We start from the raw sequence: 24,105 nt of genomic DNA, 5'->3' as shown, positions 1-24,105 counted from the left end.
TCTTTCTCTCTTTCTCTCCCTGTCTCTCTTTCTCTCTTTCTCTCTTTCTCTCTTTCTCTCCCTGTCTCTCTTTCTCTCTTTATCTGCCTGTCTCTCTTTCTCTCTTTCTCTCTTTATCTGCCTGTCTCTCTTTCTCTCTTTATCTGCCTCTCTCTCTTTCTCGCTTTCTCTCTTTATCTGCCTGTCTCTCTTTCTCTCTTTCTCTCCCTGTCTCTCTTTCTCTCCCTGTCTCTCTTTCTCTCTTTCTCTCTTTCTCTCCCTGTCTCTCTTTCTCTCTTTCTCTCTTTATCTGCCTGAAGTGCTTTCTCTCTTTCTCTCTTTATCTGCCTGTCTCTCTTTCTCTCTTTATCTCCCTGTCTCTCTTTCTCTCTTTCTCTCTTTATCTGCCTGTCTCTCTTTCTCCCTTTTCTCTTTATCTGCCTGTCTCTCTTTCTCTCTTTCTCTCTTTATCTGCCTGTCTCTCTTTCTCTCTTCTCCTTTCTCTCTTTCTCTCTTTCTCTCTTCTCTTCTCTCTTTCTCTCTTTCTCTCCCTGTCTCTCTTTCTCTCTTTCTCTCTTTCTCTCCCTGTCTCTCTTTCTCTCTTTCTCTCTTTCTCTCCCTGTCTCTCTTTCTCTCTTTCTCTCCCTGTCTGTCTTTCTCTCTTTCTCTCTTTCTCTCCCTTTCTCTCTTTCTCTCTTTCTCTCCCTTTCTCTCTTTCTCTCTTTCTCTCTTTCTCTCCCTGTCTCTCTTTCTCTCTCTGTCTCTCTTTCTCTCTTTCTCTCTTTCTCTCCCCGTCTCTCTTTCTCTCTTTCTCTCTTTCTCTCCCCTTTCTCTCTTTCTCTCTTTCTCTCCCTGTCTCTCACTCTCTCTGAGTCGTGATAAAGTTTCACTGCCTGATTAAACTGACTTTGGACATAACTTTGGGTTGTGGATCTATTGTTTGGAGGGATTCTCGAGTTAAAGAGACGAAACTTCGATGATGAGTAGTTCACTATGGATGATCTGAAGTGCCATTCAATCAGTTGTGCCAATTATTTGTTTTCATTGTAATTTGTCAATATTGGTGCAGATGTAGGTTTGGTTTAAGAATGGGTGGCTGCTGTTTGCATTGTATGCCTTGTGTTACGTGTTCCTCCCAAAACTCCGGTTACGGTGCACCTCAGTCTCGAGAGGGAATGCGGCAGAAAGATTTGTTATTTTGAGTGTTCTAATAAACCATGGTAAAACCACACCAATGCAATTGTAAAACAAAACAAGTAATTGTATTAAGAACTCTCACATACATAATAACAACACTATTAAAGAAAGTACAATGAAAATGTCACTTGCATCAAATGAACCATACATGTGATGGTACCATCATTCCCCCAATGCTCTCAAAGCAATAAACTCACAACACGCCAAACGTGAGTGGAATGTAACATTCCCCAAAGTCCGTGCACTAATCTCCACGCTGGTTGAAGCCTTGCTGAACGACGAGAACAGGCAGGTATCGGCACGGTGGTGAACGAGGAGTTACGAGGAGTTACGAGATGAGAGGTCAATATGAGAATTGAGCCGATAGGTAAACCAACGGCAATCAACACGATGAGGTCGATATGGAAATCCCAACGACAAAACAAGATGCACCAAGCGGACAGTCTCTTCGAGGACAAAATGGCGTATCAGCCTGTAATGGAGGCGCTTGATTTTTCTCCAACAATAACGCATGCTTTGTAATAAAACCTGCGATGCAGGGTTAATTGCAATCGCAATATGTGACGATGTCGCGGGCAATCCCTTTCACGGGAAGCCTCAACTCATTCGCGACCAATATCAAAAAAGTCCGCTCGCAGCCCCGATGCGACTTAACGGCTGTATCTCTCTCATGGCCGCCCCGTCCTCTCTCTGCCGATCTCGATCTCTCTCCTCTTCCAGTTCCTTTGCCGCGTTTCCCTTTTTCCTTCACAAACATTTATTTTTACCTTTTACTAAAGTCATCTTGATTTCACACAAAAAATCTTAAAACCCTAACATAATATAAACAGAATATAAATCCTAACAGAATATAATAACAGAATATAAAAATCCTAACAGAATATAATAACAACAAAGGCAGAAGTGACGGATCCGTAACATTTGGTTGTATTATTGGATGTTGTCCGACTTGTATGCAAGGTTATTTGATTTTTCTGTCCATCTGTAAATGTAGTTCAAGTTGAAATAATTATTCGATGCCTTTGCCTCTATCTATATCTACACAACATGACAAAAAGTATGCAGGCACCCCTTCTAATTAGTGCATTCGGCTGTTTAAGCCACACCCATTGCTGACAGGTATATATATATAAATCAAGCACACAACCATGCAATCTCCATAGACAAACATTGGCAGCAGAATGGGCCGTACTGAAGACATCAGTGACTTTCAACGTGGCACCGTCATAGGATGCCACCTTTCCAACAAGTCAGTTCGTCAAATTGCTGCCCTGCTAGAGCTGCTCCGGTCAACTGTAAGTGCTGACATTGTGAAGTGGAAACGTCTAGGAGCAACAACAGCTCCGCCGCGAAGTGGTAGGACACACAAGCTCACAGCATGGGACTGTCGAGTGCTGAAGCGCGTAGCACGTAAAAATTGTCTGCCCTCGGTTGCAACACTCACTACCTAGTTCCAAACTGCCTCTGGAAGCAACGTCAGCACAAAAACTGTTAGCCGGGAGCTTCATGAAATGGATTTCCATGGCTGAGCAGCTGCACACAAGCCGAAGATCACCATGCGCAATGCCAAGAGTTGGCTGGAGTGGTGTAAAGCTCACCGCTATTGGACTCTGGAACAGTGGAAACGCGTTCTCTGGAGTGATAAATCACACTTCACCATCTGGCAGTCTGACGGACGAACCTGGGTTTGGTGGATACCAGGAGAACGCTGCCTGCCCAAATGCGTAGTGCCAACTTTAAAGTTTGGTGGAGGAGAACTAATGGTCTGGGGCTGTTATTCATAGTTCGGGATAGTCCCCTTAGTTCCAGTGAAAGGAAATCTTAACGCTGCAGCATTCAATGACATTCTAGACAATTGTGTGCTTCCAACTTTGTGTAAACAGTTTGGGGAAGGTCCTTTCCTGTTTCAGCATGACAATGCCCCCGTGCACAAAGTGAGGTCCATACAGAAATGGTTTGTCGAGATCGGTGTGGAAGAACTTGACTGGCCTGCACAGAGTCCTGACGTCAACCCCATCAAATACCTTTGAGATGACTTGGAACGCCGACTACAAGCCAGGCCTAATCGCCCAACATCAGTGCCCGACCTCATTAATGCTCTTGAGGTTGAATGGAAGCAAATCCCTGCAGCAATGTTCCAACATCTTGTGGAAAGCCTTCCCAGAAGAGTGGAGGCTGTTATAGCAGTAAGGGGGGGGGGGGGGGAGACCAACTCCATATTAATGCCCATGATTTTGGAATGAGATGTTCGATGTCGGGTGTCCACATACTTTTGGTCATGTAGTGTATCTCTTCATATGTCTATCTCCCCCTCAATATAAATATGAAGCTATTCCATTATAATGATAATTGTACATGTATGAAATTATAAGTCCCATAATATAGTAACAATAATAAACATCATCAACAATTCCAACGATAATCAACTAAAAAAGTCACAACCAAATATGGAAATTCCCATTTCTGTAACAATATTTTACAAGTTATGTAGATGAGGTACGGATCGTTGTTTGGGAAATGACCATGATTTGAGAATGATTGTGTGGGATGTATGACCATAGAGTGAGGATTGCTATTTGTGGAGTATGACCATGAGCTGACGAGGACTCTATGTCGATGACCTCACTTCCTCAAAAACTCAAACTATTCTCTCTTTCTTCACTTTTCTATCAATACAGCTCTTTTATTTGAGGCCTGGCCTCGATAAGGACTATATAGTCCATGACTGGAGCCTTCAACATTCAAAAAAAATAAAAAAGTAGATTATGACCATGACTTGATGGTGGCCATTTGTGGATTATCCCTATGTGTTGTGCCTGAAAGTTTGCCTAGTATTTCAATGAGATGAGGATGACCATCATTTGTGGATGCCCATGCATGGAGTATGACCATATGGATTGTGGATGACATTTCGTGAGCGATGACCGTGCATTGAAGTTAACCGTACATTGAATTTGATAACTTGTCTGGTTATGAGCTGCCACGTGGTGGGTAACTCTGCTTGTTTTCATTGATAACATGCAAAACACCATGCGTTCTGCCATTTGCAGGCACAGTATGAAAACCCACCACACATATATGCCCTCTCTGACAACATGTTTCGAAATATGCTTATCGACCGAGAGAACCAGTGTGTTATCATCAGGTGAGAATAACCCGACCTCATCACGTCGGATGGTTTCCTGTGCGATTGAAGCTTTTATAATTTCCACTTCACTCTGGAGGAAGTGAGCGAACGTTAACTATTACTTTCGAACCCCGACCGAGTCATGGCAAGACTTTAAAAATGGTACGTGCTGCTTCCTTGCTTAATGTGCCGCATGTGAAAAGGATAGAGCACGGATAAATGATGATAGGTCCGTTGGAAACCATTGTGCAGGCTTTTGATGGGCCTACTCGCCTATAGCCGACTGCGTTGATGTTCCTTGTAAGGGAATTCGTACTGTTATATCATTATTTATTTTCTTTCTTTTCCCAATAGGCAGTAAATATTTAAATTTGCTTTATTTTAGGATAAAAGTCACCGCCAGGTTTGCCAATAAAATTGTTTGCAAAACGTTTGGGAGTATTTCATTACTCGCCAAAAATGGCCGACAGTTTGACCTCATCCTCATCTGATATTTTCCCATCAGATTGAAAAAAAAATCACACCTGGAAGGAAGCAGTTGAGTTTGGCATTTTTATTATGAAATAGGCAAAGCTAAGAAACGAACGAAACCCTTTATAATTACCCTTTAGAACCCTGCAGAATTAACACGGTGGGTTGGAAAGGTTCTTCTTCTTCATTCTGAACGACCGGACATAGCTAAATATTGAATCTGCTTCACCAATTAAATAGGTCGAAGACCATATACGCGATGGCCCCCGTCCAATCAGCGCATATCTGTCGTTGTGTATCCTATTCGCTGAGACAGCTTCGTTTGATCTTTGGCAGTGGTGAAAGTGGGGCAGGAAAGACTGTGGCTGCCAAATACATCATGAGTTACATCTCCAAGGTGTCTGGTGGTGGGACTAAAGTACAGGTAAGAACTCCCACACAACTGGATACTTGTTACGTAAATTATACACCATCCAATAACCATATCACCCTTTTTGCTTTTATTGATTTGTTTGACGTGATGTTATCTTTTTCATGTTATCATAGTAGTTTTGGCCTTTTCGTGCTGCCGGTATCTCGTTTTCTTTGCATTAGCAATTACAACTTCCACATTTACTCGCAATGTGCTGCCGTTGATTTTTCTCCATATTACTCAATATCGAGGAGTATTGCTTCCTGATAATGGAACTTCCTGATGGTACAGTTTAAAACTTCCTCCCATGGTGTTTTGATGACTTTTTTGTGGAATGCTCAAAACTGTTGCTGCCTTGCATTTCATGTTCGGTTTTTGACCATCTCAAAATACTCGACTACCAATGTGTTATTTTTCCGAGTTGGGTATTTTTGAGACGACGATTCGTAGTTGGGTATTCGGAGTATATATAGGATTGAGACGATGATCCGTAGTTGGGTATTCGGAGTATATATAGTATTGAGATGATGATCCGTAGTTGGGTATTCGGAGTATATATAGTATTGAGATGATGATCCGTAGTTGGGTATTCGGAGTATATATAGGATTGAGACGATTATCCGTAGTTGGGTATTCGGAGTATATATAGTATTGAGATGATGATCCGTAGTTGGGTATTCGGAGTATATATAGTATTGAGATGATGATCCGTAGTTGGGTATTTGGAGTATATATAGTATTGAGATGATGATCCGTAGTTGGGTATTCGGAGTATATATAGTATTGAGATGATGATCCGTAGTTGGGTATTCGGAGTATATATAGTATTGAGATGATGATCCGTAGTTGGGTATTCCGAGTATGTATAGTATTGAGATGATGATCCGTAGTTGGGTATTCCGAGTATGTATAGTATTGAGATGATGATTCGTAGTTGGGTATTCGGAGTATGTATAGGATTGAGATGATGATTCGTAGTTGGGTATTCGGAGTATGTATAGTATTGAGATGATGATTCGTAGTTGGGTATTCGGAGTATGTATAGTATTGAGATAATGATCCGTAGTTGGGTATTCGGAGTATGTATAGTATTGAGATGATGATTCGTAGTTGGGTATTCAGAGTATGTATAGTATTGAGATGATGATTCGTAGTTGGGTATTCGGAGTATGTATAGTATTGAGATGATGATCCGTAGTTGGGTATTCGGAGTATGTATAGTATTGAGATGAGGGTTTGTCGTTGGGTATTCGGAGTATGTATAGTATTGAGATGATGATCCGTAGTTGGGTATTCGGAGTATGTATAGTATTGAGATGAGGGTTTGTCGTTGGGTATTCGGAGTATGTATAGTATTGAGATGATGATCCGTAGTTGGGTATTCGGAGTATGTATAGTATTGAGATGAGGGTTTGTCGTTGGGTATTCGGAGTATGTATAGTATTGAGATGATAATCCATAGTTGGGTATTCGGAGTATGCATAGTATTGAGATGATGATTCGTAGTTGGGTATTCCGAGTATATATAGTATTGAGATGATGATTCGTAGTTGGGTATTCGGAGTATTTATAGTATTGAGATGATGATTCGTAGTTGGGTATTCGGAGTATTTATAATATTGAGATGATGATTCGTAGTTGGGTATTCGGAGTATTTATAGTATTGAGATGATGATTCGTAGTTGGGTATTCGGAGCATTTATAGTATTGAGATGATGATTTGTAGTTGGGTATTCGGAGTATTTATAGTATTGAGATGATGATCCGTAGTTGGGTATTCGGAGTATATATAGTATTGAGATGATGATTCGTAGTTGGGTATTCGGAGTATTTATAGTATTGAGATGATGATCCGTAGTTGGGTATTCGGAGTATGTATAGTATTGAGATGATGATCCGTAGTTGGGTATTCAGAGTATGTATAGTATTGAGATGATGATCTGTAGTTGGGTATTCGGAGTATGTATAGTATTGAGATGATGATTTGTAGTCGGATATTGGGAGTATTTATAGTATTGAGATGATGATTCGTAGTTGGGTATTCTGAGTATGTATTATTGTATAGTATTGAGATGATGATTCGTAGTTGGGTATTCGGAGTATGTATAGTATTGAGATGATGATCCGTAGTTGGGTATTCAGAGTATTTATAGTATTGAGATGATGATCCATCGTTGGGTATTCGGAGTATTTATAGTATTGAGATGATGATCCGTAGTTGGGTATTCGGAGTATTTATAGTATTGAGATGATGATTCGTAGTTGGGTATTCGGAGTATTTATAGTATTGAGATGATGATTCGTAGTTGGGTATTCGGAGTATTTATAGTATTGAGATGATGATCCGTAGTTGGGTATTCGGAGTATTTATGGTATTGAGATGATGATTCGTAGTTGGGTATTCGGAGTATGTATAGTATTGAGATGATGATCCGTAGTTGCGTATTCCGAGTATGTATGGTATTGAGATGATGATCCGTAGTTGGGTATTCTTCACCATTGAGATCGGGCTAAAACAAACATATAGTAGGATATCTCAAAAAGTTATGGATGGATTTGGAAGAAACTTGGTGGACAGGTTGTGTGTGACAAGGAAGAATCAATTCAATTTTGGTGAAGATCCGGATCCGGCTATTATAATTTTTAAAGTGATTCTTCACCATTGGGAGACGGGGCCAAAAACATTACATAACATGATATCTCAAAAAGTTGTGGACGGATGATTTTGATTAAATGTGATTCTGTATTGTGATTTTCTGGTCTACTCTAGGACCAGAAAGAAACCAGAAAATGTAAACTGTTCACCAAGGGGGAGGTGTCCTCTCTACTGAGTGCCGTTCTCGTATCTTCTTTATTTATAAGACATCATACGGGGAAGACCGAGAAAGACTTGGCTAAAAATGGTCGAAGAAGAAATGCGGGCAAGGGGATTAACAAGGGGAGATGCAGAAAATAGGGCAAGATGGAGAAGATTGTCATGGGGACCGCAAGGCTAACCCCCGCTCTAGCAGGGAAAATGGCCTTCAAATGCATGTTGTTGTATATGGATGTAAATGACACTATTTTTACTCTGCGTGCATTGCACATCACGTGCAGCGAATTTCACCTCCCTGCGCCTTGTATTTATTGTTATTTTGAAAAAACGTTTCTGTACACCGCCCTTGAAGTTCGGTTTGCAAGCCACCATCTACAGTTCGAATGGAAGACACATAAATTTATCCTTCATGGAAAATGTTTTTTAGAGTTTGTTTTATCCTCAAAAATAGACCGGAGTGAACACATAGTCATGTTAAAAGAATGGCCTTTAGAACGTACAAACACACAAACTGCATTTTATATGGTGGATGAAAGAAAAGTAAAAACGCAGCGTCTCTTTCAATCCTCATAATTTGCCTTTCTTTGTACCGTTCTCAGCATGTGAAAGACATCATCCTGCAGTCGAACCCTCTGCTGGAGGCTTTTGGAAACGCAAAGACTGTCAGAAACAACAACTCGAGCAGATTTGTAAGTATCGCGTTGTCCTTCTCTTGAATTGGGCGTTACATATAGCTGGTATGTCTTCAAGGGGTCACTTTCGATTTGTCCTCTTTCACATGGATGTTTGTTTTCTGATCTACAAATTGACAACAGACAGTTTGAAACAGTCATTATTCTCAATCTAGAATAACCAGGGTCACATGCCCTTTGTGCAACCAACTTCAAGGAAAATGTTACTGTCATACTTTACCAATGTTTTTGAACTTACTTTTCTCCAACTGTTTTACTCTAACTGTGGCCTTTACAACACTGTTTCTGTATTTATCAGATCTTCACACTCGTTTCAATACGAATTTGCAATTGGAAGTTTTTTTGTTTTTTTTTGTTTTTTTGTATACTGAATCGAGGCTCGTGAAAGAGCTGACATTTATTTCACAAACAAATCAACCAGACAAACAAAATATATAAAAAGAGGGAGCGGAAGACAAGAGAAGGGGAAGCACACAAACACTTGAGGGCACACAACATTTAAGAGCAGGGAGATGTGTGGGAGGGAGAGGGCTTGGTGGGAGGGGGGTGGCAGAAGTATCAAACACAAGGACACCAAGGACTTCCAGGACAGAAGTTGGTATTTCAAAAAAGTGGAATTGGGGTGAAATTAGCGGGGATAGAAAAGATCAATGTTTTGGATGGGGGAAGATAAGAGATGGTGGTGAACAGCTGTTTTAAAGACCTGGAGGGTGGAGTGGGATTGAAGAGAGTGAGGGAGTTTGTTCCAGAGGCGGGAGAAAAGAGGAATGAAGGAGTGAAGGTGAGCAGAGAGTCTTGATTTTGGCAGTTTAACCATAAGAGGGTTGCAGGCAGATATTGTGCGACCTGTAGGAATATTTGCTGGACAGAGCCCAGAGAGAGCTGGGGGGGGCAAGGCCAGAGAGGAGTCGGTAGAAGACGGAAAGACCACCAACCTGCCTGCGGTGAGTGAGTGAGAGGCCCTTGGAGTTAGCTTCATCGCGGGAGATTCCAATGATTCTGAATGCTTTGGTTTCAACAGCGTGAAGACGAGCTAGGTGTGAGGCAGGTGCACCAGCCCAGAGGGGAGAGCAGTATTCCATTGAGCTGCGGATGAAAGCCTTGTATGTGGTGAAGGACTTCGCATTGGTGCTCAGGTGTGCCAAGGAAGGACTTCGCACGACGGAGTATGCCCAGTCGGCGACTGGCTTTGGAGGCCAGATTTGAAATGTGGTTTTCCCAGGAAAGATCATGGCAGATAGTGAGACCCAAAAGCTTGAGTGACAGAACTTCTTGGAGAGGATTATTCAGAAAGTGGATGGGAGGGTTGTCCAGTCGGTCTTTTCGGAGAGACATCATAAGAGTGTGAGATTTGTCAGGATTGAAAGACATGTTCCACTTGTATGCCCAGTCTGTGATTTTTTCCAGGTCTGCAGAGAGTGAGGAGGCTGCAGACTGCCGATCTGAGGGATGAAGAATGGAGCGACAGAGAGTAGAGTCATCAGCAAAGAGATAGAGAGGATTTTCAAGAGAGTCAGAGAGATCATTGATGAAGACCAGAAAAAGCACAGGGCCCCGAACACTGCCTTGGGGAACTCCAGCCTGAACAGGAAGAGGAGATGAGAGAAACCCATTCAGGGCCACACGTTGATTACGACTAGAGAGGACGTCCACCAGCCATGCATGGAGATTTCCATGGATACCAAAAGAGGAGAGTTTGGTGAGCAGAGCGGGGTGCCAGACCGTATCGAAGGCACGTGATATGTCAAGGGAGACAGCTCTAATTTCCTGTTTGCAATTGAGGACCTCCATCCATTGTTGAGAAAGCAGAAGCAGCATGTCCAGAGTAGAGTGACCAGGTCTGAAACCAAATTGATGATCAGAGATCAAGCCATTGGAGAAGAGGAAAGATTTCATATCTGAAGCAATGATGGATTCCATGACTTTGCTGATAATTGGGAGAAGGCTGATTGGTCTGTAGTTGCTGGGATCTGTTTTTGCACCTTTTTTGTGCAAAGCGGTGATGTTGGCAGATTTCCAAGCAGATGGCAGATGACCTTGAGCAAAAGAGAGGGTGAAGAGAACAGAGAGAGGGAGTGAAAGAGCGGAAGAACAGGATTTTAGGACCCGTGGGCTGATGCCGTCAGGTCCAGTTGCAGAATCAGAGTCGAGGGTTGACAGAAACTTTTCCACCTTGTCAGGAGGAAAGGACACAGAGTGCAGGAGCAGCTGGGTACGACTGGGTACGGTGGGTACAGAGAGGGATGGGTTTGGGACACAAGATTTAGAGGCAAACACAGAGTTGAGGCATTCAGCTTTTTCACGTGCGGAATCAGCCGTGTCGCCGTTTGAGGTGAGGGAGGGGATGGAGGGGGAACAAACACCAGAAACAGATTTGACCAGGCGCCACCAGGATTTGGAAGAGGGAGACAGATAAGAGAGTTCTGTCCTGAGAACGGAGAGATATTGTTTCCTGGCTCTCCTGAGGGTGGACACACACTTGTTTCGGGCTTTGTGAAAGGAAATAAGATTTCCTTCCGTTGGATTTGCTTTCCAGGAGACGAAAGCAAGTTGTTTCTGGGCAATAGCCTCACCACAAGATTCCGTGTACCATGGATGGGAGGAAGGGTATGACAACTGAAGACGAGATGGGATAAATCTGTGCATGAGAGAGAGCAATTTACTTTGGGAGAATTCCCAGGATGAGTTGATGTCAGAGGCGGTAGAGATGGGAGACCAGTCCAGATGATTGATGGCTGCTTGAAGACCGTGCCAGTTGGCCTGAGTGAAATGCCAGTCTCGTCGACGCTGAGGAGGCTCTCTGAGAATGGTCAGAGAGATGTCCACTTTAACAAGCACATGATCAGATGAGCCGATTGGAGCAGAAGAAGAGCAGCAGACATTTTCAGGGAAGTTTGTCATAACCAAGTCCAGAAGAGAAGATGCTCCGTTGACTGTGATCCGGGTCGGGAAATTGACAGATTGTGTCAGTCCCAGTGAGTCACAGAAATCCTTTGCTGAAGAGCCATGGCTGTTGTTGTTGGCTTTGTTGTGTTGAGAGTGAGCCAAGTTGAGAGGCTTTGTTGTGTTTTTCTCTTTGTTTGCCTTGTTAGTGAACCTCAAACACCACTTTGGTCAAACTGTGTATGGAGGCACTCTGGAAGTTGCTTGAGCCACCTGAGTCTGACCCTTAACCTCCGCAATTTCTCCATGTTATCTCTAATCGCACCGATAGCTGTGTGTGCACTGAGGGCTTTCTCTGTAACTGTGTTTTGGTGGAGGTGAAAGGAACATTGGGGTTCATTGCTATCCCCTCTAATCTGCACCTTGTTTGGCTCCAATCTTTCGGTTGGCATTGGATGGCTCCGTGCAGTTTGCTGGATCTTGATGACTTGCCACGCACGCACTGATGACTCGATCCTCTTGATGTCTGACATAATCTGGTTCAGCAACTGGGATACTTTACATCTTGTTTGCATTTTGTCGGAATAATCCTATTTATGTTAGAATGAAAAAAATTGTCTATTAATGGAATAAACAGGCAAAGCCAAGACTAATGTTGGTAATTGTTTCATATGAGGTGTATAATAAATAGCAAGCGTATGTGTTCCAAAAAGTTGTTTATTTCTGTACCAGGGCAAGTATTTTGAGATCCAGTTCAGCTTTGGGGGAGAGCCTAATGGAGGACGCATCTCCAACTTTCTTTTGGAAAAGTCTCGAGTTGTGAGTCAAAACTCGGATGAAAGGAATTTTCACATTTACTACCAGGTAACATGTCATTCATCGTGAAGGAAATGTTTTGGGTATAAGCATTCACTTCTGACATGTTTTGGGTATAAGCATTCACTTCTGACATGTCTAGCCTGGGTTCGAATCTCGGCACAGCTATAAAGTGTTCCTGGTGTTTCACATGCAGGGCAAAGTGTGAATGTGTGCACCATCCATCAAAAGGATGTTAAACGGGAGGACTTGTCTGCCAGCACTGGTCAATGGTAGTTGATAAAGATCCCATGATGTTCTTTGACGAGGATAAGGCAAGTTATCCCCGGCACCATGACCAGATTATAAATTCCTGCCCCGATAGACTGTTGCAAAGGCAACGGCAAACCACCCAGCATAAATAACCCTTGCCAAGAAACTGCTTTAGCAACACCGACACTCCATTGAGAGTACGGAACATTGATGATGTTAAGGAACACGTCAACCGAAGCAGGCAGGATCACTCAAATCTGAGAAACTCACCTTTGAGCTATATGGTCTTGGTTTTACTCCAGAACAGATAATAAGCAGTCTCGCTGGTGTTTCTCAGCTATGGTGCTGCATCAATATGCATGCTGTTCTCTGAAGAGGACATTCAGCCTGCCTCCTTTCCACTAGCATTCACTTTGGTACTTTTCAAAGATCACACAGCACCTTTCAATAACAATCGGCCATTACGTACTGTATCCTGGGCAAATTACTTCCCTGACCATTATTGAGAAGAGCAAACCATATTGTATATTCTCTGCCAAGTGAGTGTGTTGGCAGCACCGACTCTCACGAATATGGAAAGAGTATGGTCACGAATGGAACGGAACCTGTTTTATACCCCCCATTAACCCTTCATAACCCAACCCTCTTATACTTGCTGGTTTGAGTTTGTCTCCCCTTCTCCATCTTATTTTCCTGTTAATTTATTGTGCTTTGCTGGTCGTAATAAATTGGTGCTCTGCTACCCTCCTGTGAACTTAACATTGCTCCTTTCATGAGCCTCGCTCTTGTAGAGAAACAAGAATGCACTGTGTTCAGAACCTGGGACACAAAATATATACTGTATTTTTCGCCTCCTTTGTCCACTTTCGCCTCCTCGAGGTTAAGGGACCTCCATTAAGCGTTACTTAATTGGCTTTAAAAATCTGGTAATGGGCATATTGAGAAACACGCATTTAAAGCACTCAAAAAATGAACAGCACGATTAGGAAATGCACATTAAATGTGCTTGTAAAAGTTTAACTCTACACCTCCAGAATCATAGTCTCATCCATGTCAGCCTCTGCCATGGTTATATCGGAACGAGCTCATTCATCATACGGTCACGGATTGTCTAACCCCAAAATGAGGCTGTCCAAAAATTACCTAAAGCTATTTTTTTTATAAATCTGACATCCTCACACCCTTGTAATGCCCCGTAACTATAGAACAGGTGCCCCTAAGATATTACATAACACTTGAAGACATTCACCCCCCACGCCACCCTTTCCAATCAACACTCGACCCAAACAAAGCCAATGGAAATCTGATGCAACAAACCCGGGCAGTGTATAATCAGTAGAGGCCTATAATAGGCCTAATATCTTCGGCCCACCCAAAAAACCTAGATGGTGGCCATATAATTTTGTCTCGGTGCCATAGTGGGTGGAGTCGAGCGACAAATGTGGGTGAGGGTCGGCAGCTGTCCGACCAATGGGTGCAAATTTCAAAAATCAACCCCCAACCACAACAACAACAGCAACAACAACCACAACCACAACTACAACTTAGGGACGCCTCTTTGTGGTGGTTGTACCCCCTTCTCCCCCCAACGCAATTTGAGGGCCAAATCTTTCCGATACTTCCTTGCTGCCCGGATTCGTATTTGCCTTCAGAGCCAAAGCATACAAAGTTATATTAACAGCCAAATTGATTTGCCATTGTTATGGAACTCCATCCTTCATCCAGTGAATTTAAAGTCTGGTTATAAACTGAAAAATTTACACTTGGACAAGTAGCATAATGTACCATTGTGTACCACAGTCTATTCTAGATCACAAATTCAGAAAACCTTCAACCCAAGTTACTCTAAGCTGAGGTAGATAGACAAACATTATGAGTTCAACTTTGTATTACAGTGCATACTTGCACAAAGTTTGGTTGAAATTCCGTCATTGGTTCACAAGTTATCGCGGTAACAAATATCTGCTATGCACGCACAGACAGATGTACGCACTGACGAACAGCTGGACCACAACATCAAAACTAATTCCTCCAGCACCTTTTAGCTGTGGTGGCATACAAATCACAGTTGCTAATGTTTTAAACTGCATCATTATCATAGGCAATCAGATAACTGAAAGATAACGGTTGACAGTGCATGTCCGAGCAGAGACTCTACCATGAAGTCCAAGGAACTGCCCGTAGAACTCCGAGATAGAATTGTGAGGAGGCGTAGATACGGGGAAAGGGTATAAAGCAATTTCTAGAGTGGTGAAAGTTCCCATGAGTACAGTGAGCTCCATCTTTAGGAAATGAAAATAATATGAAACTATCCAGACTCTTCATAGAGCTGTCCGTCCGACTAAACTGAGCAACCGGATAAGAAGGATCTTGGTCAGTGAGGTGACTAAGAACCCAATGACCACTGATGGAACTACAGTTCCTTGGCTGAGATGAGAGAACATGCCGGAAGGACAACAGTCTCTGCAGAACTTCACAAATCTAGGCTTTGTGGAAGAGTGGCCTGACAGAAGGCACTCCTGAGAAAAAGGCACATGACGGCACACGTGGAGTTTGCAAAAAGGCACATGAAAGACTCTAAGGGGTATGCGGCAAAAAATGATGTGGTCTGATGAGACGAAAGCTGAAATATTTGGCCTGAATGCAAAATGCTACATCTGGTGGAAACCGAGCACAGCTCATCACCCATTTAACACCATCTGTACCATGAAGCATGGTGGTGGCAGCATCATGCTATGGGGATGCTTGTCAGTGCCAGGGACTGAAAAACTTGTTAGGATAAAGGGAACAATGAATGGAGCCAAATACAGGTAAATCCTTGAGGAGAACCTGTTTCAGAGTGCAAAAGACCTCAGACTACAGCAAAGATTTGCATTCCAACAGGAAAATGTCCCCAAGCATACAGCCAACGCAACACTGGAATGGCTTCGGAACAAGAATGTGTTGATGAGTTAAGGTTTGTGAGTGGAAGGGGAGTTGATGAGTTGATGTCACATTTTACATTGTGAAGATGTTCTGTGAATCCCTGCTGGTATATGTATATTATCCACTGTTTGCTCTAACGGTGCCATTCTTTTGCAGATGCTAGAAGGCGCTTCAGCGGAGGAGAGGGAAATGTTTGGCATTACAAATCCAGATTATTACTCCTACCTGAACCAGTCTGAAACATTCACCGTGGAGGGCACGGATGACAAAAAGGACTTCAGTGAAACTCTGGTTATTCTTGCACCACACACATCATACATTGAAGTTGTGTAACTGCATGAATCCCTTCTACAGAAATGTACATTTTGATTACTGTTTACTGTAATTATCAATCTTTCTTTACTGCAATTTCCTTACAAATCTGTGGATTTTTCTGTGGGTCCTTTAAGAGATTCAGTGGTCTCATTTTGTATTATTTTCTAGGGTGCGATGGATGTGATTGGAATTTCTCCAGAAGTGAAACAAACAGTGTTGCAGATAGTTTCAGGAATTCTGCACCTCGGGAATATCAACTTTGTCGAGAATGGGAATTATGCTGCTGTGGAAACTGATGATTGTAAGCATATGCATGCATGAATTTGTAAGCACATTTGTGTGTTGTCATATTGACCAGAAATGTGAGCCTAAGATGATACCAAAATAATGCTGGATATAGATGGCAGAAAGGGAGCTGCGGGTTCCAACATGGAATTATAAGTATTTTGATAAATCAAACCCAGATAAGTGCTGAGAAGAATACTCAATCATAAAATTGTTGCTTAGGAACTCCGTAAATCACAGCATTTGTGTTAATGTTTGACTCAAAATGGCTCTCCAATTGCTGTCTTCTTATACCTTGCAGTCCTTTCATTCCCAGCATACCTGTTGGGCATTGACATGGAAAAGCTAAAAGAGAAACTTACCAGCCGCAAGATGGACAGCAAGTGGGGTGGTCGTTCGGAGACCATTGATGTGACATTGAACGTAGAGCAAGCGACGTACACACGCGATGCCCTTGCTAAAGCCTTGTACAGTCGCCTCTTTGACTACCTTGTGGAGGTGAGGTCAACACAGGGAAGTAACCGGGCTGGCTGAATAGCCGAGAGGTATGCACACTAGCCTCTGAGCTGTCTCGGCGAGGTTTGAATATCGATGAAGCTATAAACTCTCATCCTGGTGCTTCACAAGGCTAGGAGATCACTCAATGTGAGTGCCATGCATTGTATGGACGTTAAACTGGGTGCTCCATCTGCTAGCATTTGGTGATGGATGTTAAAGATCTCGGTGTCCTTTGCGAAGAGGAGGAGAGCTATCGCCGACACTCTGAACTAGTTACAAATACCTGCTCAAACTTACAGGGGGAACTGCATCGGTGGCACCGACCTGCCCCCAGCAAATTATGCAAACAGCAGTCATGTGCTGCCTATGAAAGAAAAGGAAGGCAGTAACTTGGACCATTACTAGGTCAGTCTTTTGGGACTGCCACTGGTAACACGTGACCCAGTGCTCCCCGCCACATGGTGAGGTTGTCGGTGACTAAACCGATACCCTCATGGCTTTGCTAATGGGGAGGGCGACTGATGTCCTGCCAGGACTAAAAACAACACCTGACAAAGGGGGGATAACAGCATTGATAACGAACCACCTTTGGAGGCCATTTTTCCCCGCAGAGCAGGGGTTGGCCTTTTTCGGGCACCGTGGTCCCCTTTTTGAAGCAATGTTTTATGGCTGGATGCCCTTCCTGCCTCCAACCCTGTTAGTCGCCTCTTGCGACACACAGGAAATTACCAGTGAACTGGTACTGAATTTGCCGATCCCGGAAGGATGGCAGGCTGAGTCAACCCCCCTGGTGTTAATTCAGCAATCGACCGGGATTCGAACCTAGGGTCCCAAGCCGGCACCCTAATCACTAAGCCAACACCAGGCCTAACAGCATTGATAACAGAATAATGGAATTGAATTGGGAAAAAAATATTAGATGATGGTCTTAAGTTAGTGGCTAACCCCCACTCCAGCAGGGAAAATGGCTTTAAAATGCCTATTATTGTTGTTGTTATTGTTGTTGTATGGTCAATTGGATTGTGAAATCTCTAGTCGTATAGCAAAGGCTCGTACATCCTTTGGCCTTCTCTACCACCGAGTCTGGAGCAGTCACAATGTTAAAATGATTACTAAAATATCAGTCTATAGAGCTGTGGTTGTGAGTACATTGCTGTATGGTGCTGAGTGCTGGACAACCGATATAGTAAGGGAAACATATGAAAATCTATTAACTAAATTGTTACCAAAAAATTTCTTCACCAATATGTTTGTAAAGGTGTGTAATAACATGTGTTAAAATGTTGAAGGTCAACTCCCGTGGGAAACCCAGAAAAAAAGCTGTTGAATTCGGGTACCGAAAAATTATTTTCGAGAATTTTTATTTTTTTAAATCGGCCCTTAAGTGACTTATGAGGGGTCAAATAAGGGTTTTTCATGATTCTGAGTTGATTGTTAACATTTATATTTCACCACAGACACTCCTTTGTGGAAAAATAATTTCTAAATATATCTCATTTTCTACTTTGCAGGACATGGAGTCTAGCAATATGGATGAAGACGTTACTCCACCTGTGCTCAATTGCTTCATCTGTGCACGCTCGGATACACCAGCTGAAAGGCTCATACAGGCAACTCCAAAGGGATACTCAACTTTATTGAAACAAGCAGAAACTGTCGAAAATGTTACTGTTGTGGAACGTATGAAGGAGGCTCAAAAGGAAGGAAAACTGAGGTACCACCAGAAGTGTAAAAATGATCTGTACAACAACTTTGTTGCAACCACCAAGAAGTCAGCTCAAGCATCAAAGGCAGAGAAAGAGTCATCAAAGTTGAAGAGAAGACGCACTACTTGTGAGTTCAGTTCATCAACTGGCTGCAGTTCTAGAAGATCACAGTCAGTTGACCTCCTGTATAAGGATGTATGCATTCTTTGCAACCAACCAGCCCAGCTCTACAAAAATAATCCAGCACAAGCTAGAAAGAAATACAGAGTGCCAGATAATTTGACTGCAGATACACTGAAGGCAAGCTTGCTGAAGACAGCACGGAGTCGCGGGGATGACTGGGGCACTGAAGTCACTGGACGCCTGGAAGGGATCAACGACTTGGTAGCAGAAGAAACACTGTACCATTTGCGATGCAAACTTATGTTTGCGAGAGGTGACAGTTTGTCCAAGACTGATGAGGAAGGAAAAAGGAAGAGAGGACAGAGGAGTATTGATGAGGAGCGAGAGGCAGTTTTTATTGAATTCTGCGAATGGTTAGACTCAGAATTAGAGCATGGGGTAATGAACATGGACCAAGTCCATGAAAAGCTGCAGGAGTTTGATCAGTCACCAGAGAAGAGCCTTTCTTATTCAAAGCATTGGCTAAAGATAAAACTTCTAGAGAAATACGAAGACACCTTGTATTTCACAACACAGGAAAGAAGGGCAGATGTACTCTGTCTCAAAGATGGCACCGACAATATTCTGCGAGTGCATCATGCTAATCTTGACCATGGAGATGAGAAGACTCAGATCATAAAGACGGCACTCAAGTTCATATCCAATGATATTGCCTTGATTGATTTAGGTCCAAAGTCATACCCCACCACACACAGTATGACTGACATCGATAGTCAGCTGACACTTGTTCCTGCAAGCCTTCAGATGTTCTTGAGACCGATTGTCAAGACAGACGAAAGAGTTGCCGTTTGGGGGCAGAATTTTATTAAGGCCTGTCGACCTCAGTCTGGAGTATTGCCACACCAAATGGGGCTTGCCATACAACTTGATCATAGATTTGGGTCAAAATGGATGCTCAACAAGTTCCACCGGCTGGGATACACTGAGTCTTACACGGAGACACAAAACTACAAATACTGCTTCCTTAATAGTAGGAGTGGAGATGATGTTCCAGATACTTCTGGCACTCTTGACACCATTGTGGAGGAAACCGATGAACAGATCAATGATGAGGTTGCGGTTGATGCTGCGCTTGAGGATCAATCAGTGATGACAGCCAAAGTGCCAGCCAGTGAAAGTGAATTGTCAAGTAATGATCAGGTGGTCTTTATGGAGGTTGGGGAAACAAACAATGCAGTCACTCAGTTTGTTGGAGACAATATAGATTTAAACATTGTCTCTATTCACGGAAACACTCCCTTTCACTCAATGGGTTGGATCGAAGTCACCTCTCCGGCACCACCTTTGCCAGATCCACAGACAACAGCAGCTTTCCCCCGGGTGAAGTTGAAGGCACTCGACAAAGCTAAGATCCTGAGAGGAACTGAAGTAAAGATTATTCCATTTACGAACAGGAAAGAGATAGGAACGAACGCGATCATGTTTCTCCCCCTCGCTGAGCTTTCCTCCTCCCTGGCTCATGATCAGCCACTCCTCACTCCAGGTGACACACTCTGGGCAGCGGGGTGGGTGATCAAACCAGAGACTCTACCTCCAACAAAGGGTGCAGCTGCACAACATTCACTCCGTGCCTACCTGCAGACCCGGGACTGGATCCTTCTACAGAGCATGTCTCTGAACCCCAGTGACTATGGATGGACAATAGGTGTGCATGGGTATGAGCCAGTTCCAACACTGGACCCCACGGCTCCTGAGGAGCTATTGCAGTTCACGAGCTGTAATTGTCATGGAGATTGCAGCAACCGGCGATGCAGCTGCAAGAAGAATGGGGTCACGTGCATCTCGGCCTGTGGAGTCTGTAATGGCATTACATGCAGAAACTGCAGTCATGATGTTGTTGAGTCTGAAGAAGACATAGACAATGACTGTTGAAACTTCTGACATTGTGAATGAGAAATAACTCTTGAGTATTATATATGTATGTGAAATAAAAGCTACTTTGTGTGTAAATGTAAAAGTGAAAATATAAATGTTAACAATCAACTCAGAATCATGAAAAACCCATATTTGACCCCTCATAAGTTACTTAAGGGCCGATTAAAAAAAATAAAAATTCTCGAAAATAATTTTTCGGTACCCGAATTCAACAGCTTTTTTTCTGGGTTTCCCACGGGAGTTGAACGTCAACATTTTAACACATGTTATTACACACCTTTACAAACATATTGGTGAAGAAATTTTTTGGTAACAATTTAGTTAACAGATTTGTGAAATATCTCATAAAATGCCCTTACTAATAGTCAGCATATTTTTTAGGGCTGGCAGCCCTAAATCAACGATGTCTGCAGAAAATCCTGCACATAACGTGGAAGGAAAGAGTTTCCAATCTGGAGATGCTAATTAAATCTGGCTGTGTATCGGTGGAGAGTATCAAAAACCCTAACCCTAACCCTAACCCTAACCCTAACCCTAACCCTAACAACTGCAATGGGCTGGCCATCTCATAAGAACGAGCTACTTAAGGATCCAGAAACAGTTATTTTATGGGGAACTGGCTGTGGACAAACGTGGCGCTGGGAAATCTAGAAAGCGCTACAACGATTGTCTAAATACTACGCGAGAAAGTTGTGATATTGACCCGGCCAAGTGGGAACTCCAAACCGCAGATCGCTCATCTTGGAGAAGAATTGTCAACAAAGGTGTCACAACATTTGAGGAGGTGAGAAGTGAGCATATCCACCAGGCCCGCTTGAGGAGAAAGAATCTGGACCAAGTGTCATCAACCAGATTCTCGTGTGACACGTGTGGGAGATCATGTGTAACTGTGGCCTCGCTGTGCATTCTCGTGCCCAACATGACATGATAACCCAACAGTCTTCCTCGGACTCGACGTGACTTCCATCAGCATCAGCATCATCATCATCATCATCATCATCATCATCAGCATCATCATCATCAGCATCATCAGCATCATCATTATCATCATGAAGACAGCGCAGATGATGCCTGAAGCACATCAAAGGAAATCTCACATTTATTATCAGATTTCTGCCAAAATGTAAAATATTTGATTACGTATTTTAATTCACTCAGATATCTAACTTAGATATTTGATGGTATCTGCCATTGTAGCTATCTAAATAGCACTATTTGAAAAATATTTATATTAAGCAGTGTTTGAAAATACTAAAAACAAGACATAAAATATATCGGGAAAAAAATGCATTTTAGTAAATATAGAATTTTCTCAGTATTGACGGAGTTTGTATTATATTGTGACAAAATTAGAAATTAGATATAGATTAATTATGTTTGCGGAATTTCCGCAGGTTCTACTCGTGTTTATAAATGGCATTTTGGAATATCGATGAACTTCCTGTGTAAGCGGGCAATGCGGGGGGATTTGAGCTCCTACATAACACAACATGAAGAGGTTTTCATCTTGTGAATCACACTGAGTTATTGCTCTGCAATTTTTTTCTTAATGAACTTTTTGTAATGGAAGTGAATTGCTGTGTAAATTATTATTGCATTACCTATATATATATATATATATACAGAGTTCCCTTTGTTTTTAAATATATCTAGGCCATCAACAAAGCAATGAGAAAGAACATTGAAGAATACAACGTTGGTGTTCTTGACATCTACGGATTTGAGATCTTTCAGGTGCAATTTTTTTCTTTCTGGTTTTCATTTGATATCATTTGCAGTACCTATCCAAATGTTGGTGAATTATACGAGGCCTATTCCACAGTGAACACGGAATGAATGTTTTTTTGTTTTTTTAAATGTTTTTTTTGTATGCAAGATCGAGGCTCGTGAAAGAGCTAACATTAATCACACAAAAAGTCAAACCGACACATAAAACATATAATAAGGGGAGCGGTGGACAGGATAGGGAGAGAGGGGGAAGGACACAAACACAACAGCAGAGAACAGGGACATCAGGAGATCTGTGGGAGGGAGGGGGCTTGGGGGGAGGTGGGAGAGGTATAAAACATATGGACACTGCAAGGACTTCCAGGAAAGAAGTTGGAATTTTAAAAAAGTGGATCTGCGGTGAATTAGCGGGGGTAGAAAAGATCAAGGTTTTGGATGGGCGAAGATAAGAGATGGTGGTGAACAGCTGTTTTAAAGACCTGGAGGGTGGAGTGGGATTGAAGGGAGTGGGGGAGTTTGTTCCAGAGGCGGGAGAAAAGAGGAATGAAAGTGAAGGTGAGCAGAGATCCCAGATTTTGGCAGTTTAACCATAAGAGGGTTGCTGGCAGATCTTGTGCGACCTGTAGGAATATTTGGGGGACAGAGCACAGAGAGAGCTGGGGGAGCAAGGCCGGAGAGTAGTCAGTAGAAGACAGAAAGACCACCACCCTGCCTGCGGTGAGTGAGTGAGAGGCCATTGGAGTTAGCTTCATCGCGGGAGATTCCAATGATTCTGAATGCTTTGGTTTCAACAGCGTGACGCCGAGCTAGGTGTGAGGCAGGAGCACCAGCCCATAGGGGAGAACAGTATTCCATTGAGCTGCGGATGAAAGCCTTGTATGTGGTTAGGAGCTAAACGTTATTTTTATGCGTTATTTTTATTGCGTTATTCATAACATAAATGTTATGCGTTATTTTTCTTTTAATCAATTTTTATTTAAAGCAAGGGGCCAGTTACAATACATACGTAATTTGCAGATTACAAGTAATTTTGATACCCAACACCCCCACTCCCCCTGTATGCACAACGTAAACACTCTCAAAATATCTCCCCCTTCTATGCAGATCACAAACTGTATAAATATGCCATTACTTAGTCGTTGAAAATCTCATGTTTACCTCAGATAAGAGCAGAGACAAATACACAGACAAAGGTTGGCATCCAAGGAGAGGAGGAAATTGCTCCTTGTGAAGTGCCCCGCTGAGTGCGGTGAGAAAGGCGGCACCATTGTTGTGGCATCTCTGGTACTCAGAGTGCCCTGGGAAGTGATGGCACTTCCCCTAAGCTCAGTAGCTGTGTTAGTCTCATTCTAACAGTCGTGTGTGTGTGTGTGTGTGTGTGTGTGTGTGTGTGTGTGTGTGTGTGTGTGTGTGTGTGTGTGTGTCTGTCTGTCTGTCTGTCTGTGTCAGCTCCCCTACGAGTTTTGGATCCTATAAAAACAAAACAAAAAAGAGTAGGTTGGTTTTTGGCAATTGGTGCAACTGATGAAGTTTTTGGCAACTGATTAAGTAGGTTGGTATTTTTATGCCTCCGCCCCCGCAGGTGGCCGGAGGCATTTATATGTTACCGGGTTGTCCGTCCCTTTCCCTGCTCTAGCAGGGAAAATGGCCTTTAAAATGCATGTTGTTGTTGTTGTTGTTGTCCGTCCGTCCGTACGGGCTAAACCTCATTTTTCTCAGCAACCACATGTCCGATTGAGACAAAACTTTCAGGGCAGGAGTGGAAACAATACAGAATGTTTTTCTGCAAATTGTGACATCATAGGTCATGTGGTATGGCAGCCATCTTGGATTAAACGCAAATAATTACAAAATAATTTCTCGGAAACTGATGAATGGAAAAATTTGAAACTTGGTACATTGTCAAGACCTCCCAATGGGGAACAAAAGCATGATAATGATGACAT

At 42.8% G+C, this 24,105-nt stretch overlaps 1 protein-coding gene across 1 annotated transcript in view; it reads left to right on the top strand.

The window, feature by feature from the left end:
* LOC137421645 (unconventional myosin-Ie-like) overlaps positions 1-24,105 on the top strand; it is a 164,686-nt gene that overhangs the window by 58,298 nt on the left and 82,283 nt on the right. The window contains 8 exon segments of the mRNA XM_068107900.2: positions 4,227-4,321; positions 5,111-5,198; positions 8,601-8,690; positions 12,309-12,440; positions 15,726-15,860; positions 16,053-16,185; positions 16,471-16,667; positions 22,085-22,165. Of these exon segments, the coding sequence (XP_067964001.2) occupies positions 4,227-4,321; positions 5,111-5,198; positions 8,601-8,690; positions 12,309-12,440; positions 15,726-15,860; positions 16,053-16,185; positions 16,471-16,667; positions 22,085-22,165 (951 nt within the window).

This window comes from Myxine glutinosa, chromosome 2 (genome assembly GCF_964187855.1).
Source record: "Myxine glutinosa chromosome 2, kmMyxGlut1.1, whole genome shotgun sequence".
Lineage (NCBI taxonomy): Eukaryota > Metazoa > Chordata > Myxini > Myxiniformes > Myxinidae > Myxine > Myxine glutinosa.
Note: the sequence above shows the minus strand (reverse complement) of the source record. Positions and strands in the feature narration are given on the sequence as shown.